Source organism: Amblyomma americanum, chromosome 2 (assembly GCF_052857255.1).
Source record: "Amblyomma americanum isolate KBUSLIRL-KWMA chromosome 2, ASM5285725v1, whole genome shotgun sequence".
In the NCBI taxonomy this organism is placed as follows: domain Eukaryota; kingdom Metazoa; phylum Arthropoda; class Arachnida; order Ixodida; family Ixodidae; genus Amblyomma; species Amblyomma americanum.
The window spans coordinates 102,016,322-102,031,828 of NC_135498.1; the positions used below are offsets into that span (position 1 = coordinate 102,016,322).

Consider the following 15,507-nt stretch of genomic DNA (forward strand, 5'->3'; position numbering starts at 1 on the left):
CGGCAGTCGTAATTTTTACTTTCGCACTCTTTACTATTGCTGAGTGAAAGTGAAGTCGACCACTTTCAGTTATGATTTTATCTTTAAGCGTTAGGTTGCCAATCTTTTATGCGTATATTTTTGACTTAATTCAACCGAAAAAATGGTGATCCTTCATTCGTCTTGAGCGGGTGCTATGAATTTGCCGGCCTTTATTATACCGTACTTATGCGCGTTGCAAGCTCAATCCATGCAGCATCTTCTTCTAACGCTTCCGTCACATCGCTGAGATGATTCATTTTTTCCTTCTTTCCCTTCATTCCTGTAGCACTTCCAGCGTTAGTTCTGCAAGAATGGAGGAGAAAAATAAAAAAATGGCTGTGGTTTAGCTCTGTTTAAACCTGGAGAGACGCGAGAGCTACATCTGGCCGAGTGGAACTCGCTCAGTCGAATTGCGAATTCCGTCTTACGCCGCTCCGTTTCGCTGGGCGTTCCTTCTTCATCTTCGTCCTTGGACGTGGATTCACTCTCTCCTCCTCTCCTCCTCTCCGCTTCCCCTCCCCACTCGACACGGCGCATGCGCACAGTTGTTGCAGCTCGGTTTCACTGAAGTCACTGGAACGGGAAAAGTACCGCATTCGTTTTCTCTCGCCGCCGCGCCGGCGGGCCAGCGCGCGCGGACCATTTATGGCGGGGAATGACCACGTCACCGCCATAAATGGTCCGCTCGCTTCTTTCTCGCGGCCGCCGGCACACAGATCATCCGGAGCATTACGTAGCACTTGCTCTTATGGGCCGAGATAAGCGTGCACAGCATTGCCAGTCACGTAGTGACGCTTGTGCAGTTCATGCCTGCGTAGAGACTGCGCGCGGCCGTCGCTTCAGTGGCGCTGGACCAAATATGGCGGCTGCGGTGATGGTTGCGGTACTTTTCCCGTTCCAGTGACTTTCGGTTTCACCGGCGCGCCGCGCCGCCGGCAACAGCAGCTGCTCCGCACCAAGTGGACAAACCGGCTGAAGCCAACGGCGCCGCCACGGAGCTCAAGGGGTGCCACGCTGAAGGCTGGAAGAGCTGGCGTAGTATAGTTCTCGCTGCAAAACCTGATGCATCTGAACGATCTACGTAAACACTTGAAGGTGAAGAACAGGGTTCAGGAAGATGTTTATTGAGGTAAAGAAGAAGAGGAAGAGGCACACTAATGCTTCATTGGCATTCTACTCTATACCTTGGCCAATCCCCCCCACGTGGGTATGTGCCATATTACTTGAGGAGAAGAAGAAGAAGTGCCATGTTTTAAGAGGAAGAAGGAGAAGCTGGTGTCTGCGATCCCAGGGCGAAGTACTCCTGCAGTCTTCGTACCGAAATGGCTGCTGTAGCTTTGTTCAGCCCCCAGGACGCTGTCGAGCAGGTAAGAGCTCAGCTCGCATGCAGTCTTAATTTTCGCACTTGAAAAGACCGCCTTTTGCTGCCGTTCTTTCTGACCCTGTGCCCTCTCCTGCAGGCAACCCCCTCGGTTTCACCCCGCACACAGGCCAGGACAAACATCAAGGTAAAACGAGCACTTGCGGCGTTAGACACTACAACTTCTATTTTTAAGAGTGGCATGTGAAGCTAAGCTGTGTGAAGAGGGCGGTTCTGTACGCTTGTTACACCTCCGAAGGTCGAGCTCTACGTTCTATATCCGGAATGGCATGCGAAACATATTACAAAACCACCGCACATCGCTCTCAGCATATTTTGCTGTGGTGTGCCGTATAAGCATTACTAGGAATCCAGGCCAACGACCAGGATTGCCGCTAAGCGTAACGGCCTATAGCACTTCAATAGCAGGCGACGGATATTTTTCACTTACTGATCGCACTGACATCTGGTTCAATTTTATCACAGAATTTAGGTTTTTTGGCCAACTTCTGGACTATCCGAAGGCAGCGACGACTAGGAGTCTGAAGGAGATTTTCTTCCCATGTTCTTCCGAGTTTTAATAGTGGGACTCTATGGAAACAGCCGAAATTTGAAGACGATTTGGAAGGCGAAACCTGATTTAGGCGAAACTTGATTTTTCAAAAATCCACTGCTCCTATCTTTTTTTCAGCCAGCGGAAACAAGCAGAGGAGAAACACACATATATACTCTTGTAGTTTTTTGTTTGTCAGAAAAACGAACACAAGTGTCCAAAATTGACGCTTTCAGAACACAATCACCTAATCCTGCTTACTATGGTTAAAGCCAACCTGTCGGCGTTTGCGTATACATTGCTAAGTGACCGAGTATTCTAAAGAAGCAACTATGGAGCAATGAAGACATGTGGCCGAATCTGAACTGTTGCCGCAGTTCTTATTTTCGCACGAAGTTGCGAGCTATTTTTGAATGCTACAGCATTCACCACCTGGTCACAACCAAGGAAACCAGAAAAGCTTGTCCTGAATTTCGGTTAATGCTCCTGTACTTATATCCCAATTGCCCCACGGGATGTGGATATTCTTTGCAACCTGTGCTCAGCTTACAAATAGGGCTAGGGTTCAAAGAAATAGTTTCTTGCGCCACTTGAGCACGTTTCCTTGTAGCTGCAGAACTCTCCAGCGCCGTCTTCGCTTAAATAAAGAATTCGTGACGCCCACGTGTGGTAATATGCTCCCTGCGTCTTAGCGTTCTGCACAAAGGCGTGCGTATAATTTTTCCAGAAGCGCCTCTATGAACGATCATCTCCAAGGTCCATCCCAGTTGCTGTCGTTTTCTTTGTCGTAATCCAAACACTCCACGGTGTCTTCGCCAAAAAGAGTGCCCCCCAAGTGGGCATCTAATCCGGCTGGGGTACGCAGGTCTTCTGCAGCGCTCCCGCTATCACTTGTACAATCTGTAAGAGGGGAATGATTTCTGCACGTGTGGAGTCAGATCGTTATGCCACCTCCAGCCATGGCAACTTTGGTTTTTTTCTTTATATACCGATAGCTCTACAGGCGACGTTTCTTTAGCATGTCATACGTAAGTCATAGGAGAAAACTGTCGCGTTTACATGTTGACAATTGAGAGTGTTATCCAGGTCATCACTACGTAAGAGTGCGCTATCAAGAATGTGTACCCCGTTGCCATGCAACCGAAATGAATTTTCCCCTTTTGCGGTTTCAGTTATGGGATCCCTGGACTAGGCACTGTCACCCAGAATCGGGGAAAAAGAGCCATCTTTCCCGATAGGGACGCACGGTTTATCTCTACCTGACACTTCCTTGCCCCTGAATACGGCAGTGTTCTAATCGTTTTTTATTTCCTTTACAAAATTTAAGCGCATACGAGAACACTTTACCCCAAACACACCAAACGCATAGAAACCCGCAAAGAGGGCTATCGTGTGTTCCTGTTCGTCTTGTATACCTCACCGTGTGTAACCAACTGGTCCAACGCGCTACACTTCTGTGAGTCCGGGGCTCGTATTTTCCGCATTCGCAGATACAGAACCCGACGCTGTGGTCGAAGGAACAGCTGGTGCGAGCGTCCCAACCGACGCCAACAGTCGGAGAGCCAGTGCGGCCGACACAGGTGCAACAAGTGCAGTCGCCGACGGGACAAGGCCGCGGGATTGGCGATCCCAGTTTCGACAGCTTCGAAGTGCGTGGTCATGATAATGATAATTTTTGAAGCAAGGCACCTGTGGTGTATGGGCGTTACCTACAAGGCTACTGGTCCACACTGGTTACTTATAGATGCGTTTTTAGAAAGATGGAATAGAAACGTTTACCTAGGATGTTTAGGACGTACTAAATGTTGAGTACTAATTCGTGAGTAGCATTTATGGAATGTTAGGAGCACGGTGGCACTGTATGCGGTTTCTGTGAACAAAAGAAACTCTAAGCTTTTACTGCGAGGAATCTAAGGGCTACTTAAGGCTGTTTCACATGATGCGACTGTCACCGCAGGGCCGCACGATTTCCGAAGGTTTGCGATAGAACGACACGTCGGTGCCGTCGCAAACCCTTTTACGACAGACTTCCAACGAGTTGGTCGCACTGCTGTACTGTCGGCGTGATCTTTGCGAACTGCCGTACCATCGAAAAATATGTTATCAAGGAAGGCCGGCTGCTCGTGTTTGCGTATCTGTTAACGATCGTAAAAAAAGCTAACTTTATTATTGAACATGAAAATGCACGACAGGTCGATATAATTAGTTAGGTTATAAATGGAATGCATAATGAGATGTTTGACATTTATACTTCTCAGAGCATTTCTTGTCTATGAGAACACGCTCACGCCGTAGCGACCGAAATCGTTAGCATGCGAAATAGCGGCTCTGATGTTCGTCGCAACGGGATTGCGACTGGGCCGTATTTTATCGTGGGCGTCGAACAATCTGAAGTAGACGAGTGCAGGTCGCGTTCTCGTGGCATGTGCTAACAAACTCCCCCTTTGCCCTGTTAGTTGGTCAACCAGGACATCAGAGGAGCCAGAAATTCGGCTGAGTGGGACAGTTCCTGCGAGTGTTGTGCGCCTAAATAGGGCCATTTAATGACCTGATTTAGACTTGACATTGTATCGACGGAACTTAAGAGTAGTTACGGCAATGCTACCATCATTGGTAGTCATCGGAATGTCATCATCAATACTGCGTCGCGTGCTCACCTTTTGCCTGGGGATAAACTTTCCTGCTTCAAGGTCATCTTCATTCAAAGAGCGGCTAACCAATGGCAACTGGTCAATTCAGTTCCATGACCTCAGCTGTAAATCGTTTTTTTAAAGGAGCAAAGAAAACTACGTATGTGATTGGTGCTTGAATTTCATAATAAGAATAGGGCATTGGCGTGTTTCCTTGTTCACCAATACCAACAAGGCTGAAAGCTGTGGACCCGGTACGTGGGCACGTAGACCTGCGCACGTCCCGGAAAAACTACTGGAAGCAAACGTCATGGTGACAAATGTACCAGGGGGCCGCTCTCGAACTCAACACGTTATTTTTGTCGTAGCGTTGTTAATGCTATTTGTATCCAACAAAAAATTATTGAGGTCATTCCGCCGAAACCAAGAGATTACTTTCTAATCTTTGAACTCTGTTCAGCTTGGTTGCCTTTCTCCGGAACGCTAGAAAATCTTGACACACCACGTAAACGGGCCGTGGCCTAAACGATGATGGTGAATGCGAAGAACCTACTGTGGATAGTTTAGAGACCTCCACTACGGCGTACCTCACAGGTCAGATGCAGAAGTTCGACGTTGAAACCCACAGATCACATCATACCATGCGATACCAAACCACGCCACTGAGTACAATGCAGTAACAGAACATTCCATGTGTATCTCACTGTGTGATGTCAGTGCTCGTTAAAGAAACCCAGGTGGTCGAAATTATCCGGAGCCCTCCACTCCGGCTTCCCAATAGCCTGAGTCACTTTGGGACGTTAAACCTGATGAAACCAAACCAAACAACACACTTTGTCATACTATACCGTATGATACAATACTATATCATACCATTCCATGCCACGCCACACCATTCCCCCCTACACCATTCCATAACTTAACATACCATAACATATATTCCGCGCAACACACACCATATCTTACCTTACCCAATCATATCATTCGATACGAAGCCATATCATACCACACCATACCAACATACGTGGAGTCGCCAGTGAAAAAATGTTAGCACTATTGATGTGCCACAGGAGTGGCAGATAGCAACACTCGGCGCTGCGGTTTCGAACACGCCGACAACAAAAGTGTTAGATGTGTTCGCAAAGCACTGCGCCGCGCCAGCGGCGCGTTGCGGTTTGCACCGCTCCGGTGCGTCATTGTGCTAATATTTTTTATTCGCGACTGTACTACATACATGCATGTATGTCTTGGCCGGTGCTTTATGATGTCTGGTTGGAAAGTGGGTTTTCTAAAGAACATGTCGCACACTGTCACGTGTGCAGGACGGGCCGGAAAGTGGGCATAGCTCAAATCTTTTTTCCGGCTGCACATGGGTTCGGGCAGTGCGGCCTAGTCATCGCGGTCACTTTGCCTGCAGCGAAGGCGAAGAAATTTGAACGCTTTTCTTTCTTGTTCACTGCTCTGCAGAAGCCTTGTTAAGCCTTGTTAAGCCAAAGCGAGTTAATTGAGTTAATCAACATTGCTTTGACTCATTCTCATTCCTGAACGTCAATGCACGGAGCATTGTGAATAAATGTGACGAGTTTGAAAGCCTCCTACTGTCATGCGGACCAGACGTGCCCATTGTCACCAGAACTTGGCTCCACGACGGCATTCCCGACGGTGAAACTGTGCATCCCTCGTATGAAATCGTAGGCAGCGACCGTTGTTCGAGAGGTGGCGTTGTGGCCATAGTGGTCCAGATAAGCTTTAATTACACACTGGTACCGAACAACACTCATCACGAATTGGACCGGATTGAACTCAGGATTCCAAACATTACCCTTTAATCGGTGCCTTTACAGGCCATCCAATGCCTACATTTCTTTGTTAGAAGCACTCCTTGACTTTTTACATGAACATTGCAAACGCTGCACTTACGTCATCATGTGTGGCGACTTTAAGTTGCCGACAATCAAGTGGGAGTTGCTCAATGCCTATCCACCTGACAACATTCTGATGAACTTTTTTAGGTAGCGTTTTCTTTTGATCTAAACCAGATAGTTGAGTCGCCCACGCGTATCACATCTGGTGCAAGTTGATGCTTAGACCTCATCTTTATTTCCGATGCAGTTGACAAACTATAGTTAGTTCTGTAGATATTGTACCAGAAATGTCTCACGATGAAGCGGTGTTTTTAAGAAGCAGCTTAACGAGATCGAAGGACACAACTACAAGCCACACAACATTTCGTGACTTTAACAATGCTGATGATGTCACTATTATGGATCATCTCGAACTACGACACGATGAATTCACGAGCTTTCTTCACGATTACACGCCAAGTGGTAATGAGTTGTGGTTGTTCTTTACGTACGAGAATATTCAGACATACGTACCGCAAAGACGTGAAAAACTAAACAAGCACGATCCCTGGATTACACGCGAAATCTTGCAACTCAAGCGACAAGGAAAACGACTGCGCTCACGGCCAAGCATGACTACTAATACACTGGCGCTACTCCGTGCAGACTTACGGTCAAAAATTAAATAATCTAAATATTTCTTTTTTAACGTGCGCATCCACATTTTTCTGCGCAACAATTCAGCTAAATTTTGCAGACACTTGGCCACCAGAAAAGAGATCATAAATAAAATAAATATAGCAGGTACTGAAGTTAAAGACACTGATAAGATAGCACCAGCATTTAAAAACTATTTTGTTAGTGTGTTTTTGCATGGCAGTGACGAGGTCGTCGAGCGTGAGCGTCACTCGCTAGATGTAATCCCCGAGATTAAAATTGATGAACAGGGAATTGTCTCCGCTCTACGCAACCTGGCCCCCAAAAACTCTACCAGCCCAGACGGCATCCCAAATGTTTTTCTCTGCAGGTATGAAGAATGGTGTGCAAAATTCTTATGCTCAAACAAAATATAAGTTGGAGCGCTCCATTAAGAAGGTAGTCTAAGGCATCACTGAAAGTCTCTGGACGCTAACGTAAATTGAAACACTGCACATCAAAGACAAAACTAGTTGGTTGCACAGCCCTCATACATCCACTACTCGAGTATGCCGGCGTCGTCTGGAACCCGCATACTAAAACGAAAAAAAAAAACCTTATTGAGGGAGCGAACCATAAAGCTCTCCGATTTATCTCGAATGCCTATGGTAGGCACATCTCAGTGAGCAGTTTTCTGAATCTATTGGGCCTTCCACAGCTCGAGGACCGCCGCAAAACGCACTGCCTCGAACCACTGTACAGTATCACTAATAGCAACCCCAGACTGGATTTTAATGATTACTTGCAGGATAATACTGCAAGAGCTACTCGAGGAAAACATACCAAAACACTTTTAATGCCTCAATGTAAAACGAATTCATATCGCCATTCTTTTTTTTTTCTGAGGTCTATTCTCGAATGGAACAGACTGCCTCCCGATGTTACCATTTCCAAATCAGTTGAAACATTTTTGCTTGCTTTTCATACCTGCTTGTGATAGTAGTGTGTGTAATGCTCTCTTGTGTGAATCATTGCTGGTGGTCCGTTATCTTCTCTGGCAATTGCACAGCAGTTTTGTAAACTATGCACACGCCTCGCGCTTGATGTACCGTGCTGTATCTTTTCTTCTGTTTATTTCTTTCCGTCATAACCCAATGTATACCACGTGCGTGCCTGTTTGCTTCTGCACTGTACTCTACCGATTCCTGCTTTGGTCGCTAAAAGGCGGCTGGCAATATTGTAAAATAAAAAATAAATAATTTATGGAAATGGGTGTGGCAACGACATCACCTCAGGCGGAGCCGATCAGGAGTGTTTTGCTTAGGGGAGGAGGGAAGCGTGCCGACCTTTAGGAAGAAAGGTAGCCCGCTATCATTTCGAAAGAACTCAAGCTGACAAAGCCACACCGCTATATGCGCACAGGTGCACATGGCAACAGCTGAACAACAACAACAAAAAAATCTGGCGCAGCTTAATCAAACGGACAATCGAGCAAACTAGCATGTATTTGCCATTGCAATATTTGTATGCATTATATGAAGGGACACGCACCTCGTTGACACAAAACAGAGAGCCAACACAGGCAAGAATGTAATGAGTCCGACCATTGCTGAATGAGATAAATACAAAGTAAAGAAAACAGTTTCTGGGACTAAGGGAAACATGCGCAGTGACTTTTTTATCGATAGTTTTTATTTCATTTGGAAATTGCAGTATAACCAAATTTAGATGAAATGTAAATCAACAGAAGAGCAGAAGAAAAGGTAATCACAAGCCACCGGTGGGATCCGTACGCGTAACCTTCACATGTCGTGTACGGCGCTCTAGCAACTGAGCTACGGCGGCAGCTGTTCAATCTTCCACTTAAGAGTGTGCTTTTAGCAGCAAATGAAAATGAACAAAAAATAGCCAAAATGCCAACAGGCATATAATACTACCTGGAGCGGAAACACAAGCTAGATACATTAATTAACACTTTTCAAAGAGAGTTTCAGCCCTTTTGCAGATAAATTAAATTTCGCTAGTACTGCGCTTTTTCCCCTAAGATGTTCTCATTATGCCGTTCGCGTTTCAATTGTCTCGTTCCCGTTTCGTTTGTTCTGATAGTGTAGCCTGTCGTCAGGAGCGTTCACCAGCGCCACCCCCGACCATAGCGACAGACACGGCCCGTCCTGTCATAGCAGGTGCCTTGTGGACAGCGATAAAAGTGGAACGGTGACAGCTGTGCGAAAACTCTGTAATGCAACGGCGTTTATTGCAAGGGACGGTCGATGGAAAAGCTTCATGGCGAATACGTGCTCACGCGTCTTTCAGGCGCCAAGCTCCACTTCGTCTTCCTTTTCGCTGCGCCACCTGAACTGCTGCTAATCTATTCCATTGTAGTAATTTCTCCGCCTAAAAAAAACAAAAACAATCCTGGCTGCTTACAGTTAGGAAATAATGTGCCTTTCATATTAAGGCATGAGGCGCGCCACGTGTGCAGTTAATTTCTCCGCCTAAAAAAAACAAAAACAATCCTGGCTGCTTACAGTTAGGAAATAATGTGCCTTTCATATTAAGGCATGAGGCGCGCCACGTGTGCAGTTACGTTCCTCTGGCAACAATCGTGAGGGGAGGAGGCGATGCAGTCGACTATGTTGCTGACTGTAAAAGCTTGTTGAGGAACGCGGTAGAGGCCATGACAGAAAGTAATTTCGTGGAGAGACCGGGAGTGGAGGAAAGCACTCAAAGCCAGACGAGACGGCCGTAGGGATACGATAGGGCCAGGTCTGGGGGGTACCATTTTGTATTCTGATGCCACTGGTTCTGAATGGTGAGCGACCGAGCAAGCTGTCGACATTTTTCAGCATATATGCCATCTTCGAAAAATGGGATGGTTTCAGGAGCGTCAGGGCGATATGGAAGGACAATGTTCAGGTGAGAAGTAGACTCCCGTCCATGCAGAAATAAAAGTAAGGGGAGAATTTTGTTGTAGACGGTGTAGGCATGTTATACGCGCAGATGACAGAAGGCATTACTTGTTCCCAGGTGGAGTGGGCAGTGTCAGCGTACATTGGTAGCATGTCGCTGAGAGTGTGGTTTAACCGCTCAGTCATGTCGTTGTAGGGAGGGGGGTAGTTTAATTTTTATTTATTTCCAAATACTGCGCGCAGCAGTGCTGCCCAAGCAGGAGATGCAAAGAACTTTCAGAAGTATTAACATTAGAAATTCAACAATCAAAACAGAAAGCCGATTCCATTGTTCGACTGTGTAAGGGAAAAATATTCCTCGAATTGTTTAGTCCTGGCGCAATATGGCCGAGTACGAAGTACAGGAACGATGAGAAATGTGGCGTTACTTAAGAATCGCCTCAATGATGTCCGCGAAAAAAAAAAACGTCTGCGGTCGCTCAGAATTTCTTCAGGGCTACCGTAGCGAACATCTAGAGTTTGCAGGATGAAAGAACTGGTACCGTTTGCGGATTCAAATGGCAGGGTCGAATTTTCTACGTAACACGGGATGTTAGCAACGGCCTAAATGGCCCATCGGTTGTTAGATTCAGGGCTCGGTAATGGGCCATAGAGATCGATTCCTGCACTTTGAACAGCTCGGCCAGAGCAGCGTGAAGGCTACAACGGAGTAGATTCTTGGCAAGGAATGTTTTTACTACGTTGGCAGGCGGTACACAACCCGCTGTACATACAAAGCTTATAGTAGCGCAGACACAGTAAAGCTCACGTTTTCACTTTACCGGCCTTAGGTACATTCGGATTATTATTAAAAGGGGCGCAGATGGAAGCACGGTAGCATAGTTGCGGTTTTGTAAAGATCCATCGCCAATGGCGAAGTGGTGGGCATGGCAGCGAAGTGACCGGGACGGTGAATGCGATCACAGAGTAGACAGAAAGAGTAGGAACGAGTAGGCACGCCGAACGTCTTTCAAATGCTCTGAACTTATTTCAGTGACGTCAAACGACGAGATGCCGTAAGCACAGACGAAGTCAGCGGTGGAATCATTTGGGAGCGGTGAACGGGAAACGGCTTCGGCGTTGGGTGCGCGCGTCCAGCGCGATAAATGGCGTCGATGTCGTACTCCTGGAGGTCGAAGGCTCAACGGGCGAAGCGACCAGATGGGGCCTTGGGGGAGGACAGCCAACACAGTGCGTGATGGTCGTTGAGCATGTACGACGGGCGACCATAGATGCAAGCGCGAGACATGGCAATCGCCCAAATGATGGCTAGACATTACTTTTCAGGGACAGCTAGATACCTCAGGTTCAATAGCGTCATCTCATGCCATAGCACTTTTTTGCTGCTACAATTGAGAGCCTTTATCCTTCCAATGAGCTCAGTGTCGGGTGCAAGAGAAAATTGCTTCAGTGCTTGTACGCAACGTCCGAACCGCCTGCAGGAAGTGCCGCTGGCCGAAGTCGAGAGCAAGTTCTGGCCAGCAGTGTGGGCGTTGACCTCTGTGATATGCATCACGCTGCTTATCCCGCTCTCTGTTCTGCTCCTGCCGTACGCCACCAGCCGCACCAGGGGCCCCTGCCTGGGTGGACAGTGTGCTACGACCACAAAGGGCGTGCCGGGAAGTTCCAAGGCAAGCGGGCAAAAGCTAACCTTTCTTCAGACATCTGCTCAACCCTGAAAAGCGCACCGAGAAAGCTTAGCTCTGCACCTGATCTTAAGGTTAATGCCACGTGGGCGCCACCGCTGAATCAGTGGGCGAGAATCACCAGCGGCGTCTGGTGTGATATCACGTGTCGCTGTAACCTCGTGCCGACCCTTGAAACACTCTTGCCCACTGTAAAATAAACCATCTTCGATCTAGTTTTACTTCTTAGCGTCATCCAGGCTTTGGCGGAGAGATGGCAGTGATTAGTGCCGATTATTTCTGCTTTAAATGTGGGAGGTGCCAATAGGGCCGCAGTGGAAGAGAAAGCAAGCAGACTATTTGCAGCGAGTGACGAGTGGCGGCCCTAATCGTCTCGCGCAGGGGAAAATAACAAAAAAAAGAATCAGTTAAGCGGAGACAGTGGCTGCCGAATTGCGAGAATGTCGCAGTGCCAGCGCAAACGCATAGGCTCTTTCACACAACAGATAATAACAGGACGGGGGGAAGACTAGACAAAAATTGGGAGCCACTTTACCCGCCGCCTTGGCTCAATGGTTAGGGCGCTCGGCTACTGATCCGGTGTTCCCGGGTTCGGCTGCGTTTCAATGCAGGCAAACGCTAAGGCGCCCGTGTGCTGTGCGATGTCAATGCAAGGTAAAGATCCCCGGGTGGTCGAAACTATTCAGGAGCCCTCCACTACAGCACCTCTTTCTTCCTTTCTTCTTTCAGTCCCTCCTTTGTCCTTTCCCTTACGGCGCCGTTCAGGTGTCCGCCGATATATGAGACAGATACTGCGCCCTTTCTTTTCCCTAGACACCAATTTTAACTTCAGCTACGCTAGCCATGTAGCCACCTTTCCGATCAATCTGGAGTTCTTTGCAGAACGCCGACGGACCACACCGGGTTCTGCGCTGAAAAGGGCACTTAACGCGGTCGCGTTAAAATGGCTTCTTTGGATCTCCCTAATTCCGCAAGTGGCTTGAACCTAGTTATACGAGAGAAAGCTCTGTTAAGCATCCTCTCTGCCGTATGATCACGTGGTCATACCACCATAGCTTGGGCCATACCATTACGCAGTTATGTTCGGATGGAAGGTCATCTTAGATGTGTTGGCCGTTGTCTCAGAGCAAATGTCAAGGTCAATGGTAAAGGTCAGGTACCCAGTGGCATAGCTTTATGATTACGCAGTCATGGCACCATTGCTTGGGCCATACCACCGCGCTGTTAAGTTCGATTTGACCTTGTGAGACATTGAAGGTCACTGTCTCATCCACATCATCCCGAGGAGTAGAGCTCTCGCTCTAAAAGGGCGTGTACAAGTTTTGCTAGAAAATTGTCGACCAACTTAAACGCGGCCACAGCGGCCCGACTCCTATGCGGCGGAATTTGGTGACTTCACTGTTTTCACGAGTTAGCGGAAGCATTTCACCTCAGCCCCATCAAACTCGATAATGAAGCCGCGCAATAGCTTTCGCTTTGCGCGCATTGTTTGAGCTGGCCGCACTGTCCTGGCATTGCTTCCGACGGTCCTTTACTTTCCCTCTTGTAAGCAGAAGGAACAGCTTCTTCTTGCTGAGCTAAAGCCAGTGCTACAGCTTGCCTCGTGAAGTTCTATCCAAATCTCGCATATCCTATCGAGGCGCGAGCAACACCTCTGTATGTCAGCTTCAATGAAAATATAATAGTGAAACCTGGGTTTATCCATAAACATCGACAAAATCTAGCAACTGCTACCCTTCTGCATTATCTCTATTAAATACATGTGCACTTTCAGATGCAAGCAGTGACGTCTCATGGCGCATTTGTTAGCGAAATGCATTCGCGGGCGTTTGCTTCTGGAAGTCAAGCACACATAATCAGATGACGAAGGGCGATAAACTTGGGAGTCCTGTGGCGGCTAAGAGCAGGAAGCTAATTCAGACAGAGAAACCAACTTTGAAGGCCTACCTCTCAGAACACTCCATTCACTCAGAAATTTATGCCATGGTGTACATGGAGTGCCTTTGGGTTTCCTATATAACTTATGCCGCAAAATTAGTGCTAATTTTGGATGGTTTGGTTCCGTTTATAGGAATTATCGTCGCAAAGCTACTCGGCTATGAAGGACGCCGGAGTGGAGTGCCGCGGAAATTTCGGCCAACTAGAGTTCTTTAATGTGCACTCACATCGCACAGTACACGGGCCTCTAGTTGTTAGCCTCCATCGAAACGCGACCGCCGAGGCCCGGTATTGAGCCCGCGTCTTGAGAGTCAGCATCCGAGTTCCACAGCTAGTGAGCTACCGGTGACTGTTATTGAAAACAGCGTAAAAGAGAGATGTGCATTGTAACGTGAAGCTTCTATCAAAACAAGATGTGTCACGGTTTTAAGTTGGTTAAAGCGAATATAGTGCGCAAGCACGGGAAAAATATTAGTGGACGAAGACAACGACGTGCAACGCCCAGCGTGAGCGAAGGGTGCAGTTCAGCACGAGGCGTGTTCGGCTGCGCCGATAGCGTAGAACTCGCGCGCATCGGCCTGCGAATTCGACTCCCAGTCGTGGATATTGATTTAACCTTACGTGGCGATGCTGTTGCTAGGCGACGGCGCAATATCCAAAGATGAGAAGATCTTGGTCCGTGTTGGTGAGCGTGCGAGCGCTTTCGCGCTGAAACGGCCAAAGGATATCCTTGTAAGCCTATGGTAGTGCGGCTGGTAGCATGCGATGAGGACGAGAGAACTTCGGGACACTCGCGATGCGTGACGAGTAACAGAGATCGCGTCCCAGAAGCAAAGCTTTCGAGCAATTTTCTTTTGGTCAACGATGTACGTGGGAGTGTTGTGCACAGGCGACAAACGTTTGCGTTTTTTTTATTTTATCTGCTTAAGAAATGCTCGCAGATAAAACGCAACTGCTCCGGTTCATAACGCTCGCACCCACAACTGAACGCAGGGGCCCTTTTCATGGAGGACGGCAGAATTCGTAGAAGACGTCCGACTTCCGAGTAACTTAAGCCTGCAGCAGTTCTGCGAGCAGCAGGTGCAACCTGACCCTCGAACTAGACCTTCTGGGCCCATGGCCACGAATCCTAAGTTCAACGCCAAGATGCTAGTCCAGTACCGGCATGTCTTGTGTCACTTGGACACACAGTGAGTGACACTGCAGATGCGCTATATGCCGGATGTTTCACCTGAAATACTGTGAAATTAAAAAAAAAGCAGGCTTGTTGAGTTAGAAGAGCAATTTTTTGTGCTTAGCATTATACGTGGTGCTGCGCATCATAATTGAGCTAAAACGTGCGATTTCGTATGGTGTTTAACTAATATTGAATAGTTACCTTAACTATTATTGCTAGTCTCTATTTATTGAGGGACATGTAGATCACCGTAAGTAATATTCATATAAAAGTTTAAAGCCTCGAAAACGCAGTTAATGTCCGACAAAGTAAGTTGCTGGGCAAGTTGGTTACGATATTCCGTGACTACAACGTGAGGAACGGGGCATAAAAGAAGGACACACGTAGCGCTGTGTTGTGTCCCTGCGTGTGTCATGCTTCTATGTTCCGTTCGGCGCACTGTATTCATGAAGCAGTTATTGTCGGCGCTGTGCACGAACAACTTCTGGCTTTATCGAGGAGTTACGTGCGCTAGGGGGGTTGCTTTGCCTGCAAGCTTTACAAAAGCTTGTTTATTTTGGTGCAGCAAAATTTCTTGAGCCGCAGTGTTGAGGGTAACTGCGTTTTCCAAATTCTAAAAAAAACTAATGTGGATATTACTTACGATGGGCTAGATGCCTGTCAAAAATAAGCCGACTAACAGTAATAATTAAAAAGTTAACTGTTCGATATTGGTTAATCAGTTTACTGGTTAGCAGTGTTAGGTGTATTGCGA

The 15,507-nt window shown here is 47.4% G+C and overlaps 1 protein-coding gene across 1 annotated transcript; it reads left to right on the forward strand.

The window, feature by feature from the left end:
• Positions 1–1,254: 1,254 nt before the first annotated feature.
• On the forward strand, positions 1,255–14,770 carry LOC144119942 (uncharacterized). Its single transcript, XM_077652442.1, has 5 exons — positions 1,255–1,388; positions 1,482–1,529; positions 3,425–3,583; positions 11,435–11,623; positions 14,570–14,770. The coding sequence occupies exons 1-5, from the start codon at positions 1,344–1,346 to the stop codon at positions 14,768–14,770; spliced, it is 642 nt and encodes a 213-aa protein (XP_077508568.1). The 5' UTR covers positions 1,255–1,343.
• The last annotated feature ends 737 nt before the right edge of the window (positions 14,771–15,507 follow it).

Bases quoted from the DNA above. Each gene is read 5' to 3' on its own strand.
- LOC144119942 (XM_077652442.1), top strand. From the start codon at position 1,344: ATGGCTGCTGTAGCTTTGTTCAGCCCCCAGGACGCTGTCGAGCAG. The intron at 1,389-1,481 runs GTAAGAGCTCAG...CCTCTCCTGCAG, and splicing joins CCCAGGACGCTGTCGAGCAG to GCAACCCCCTCGGTTTCACC. The intron at 11,624-14,569 runs GCAAGCGGGCAA...AACTGAACGCAG, and splicing joins GCGTGCCGGGAAGTTCCAAG to GGGCCCTTTTCATGGAGGAC.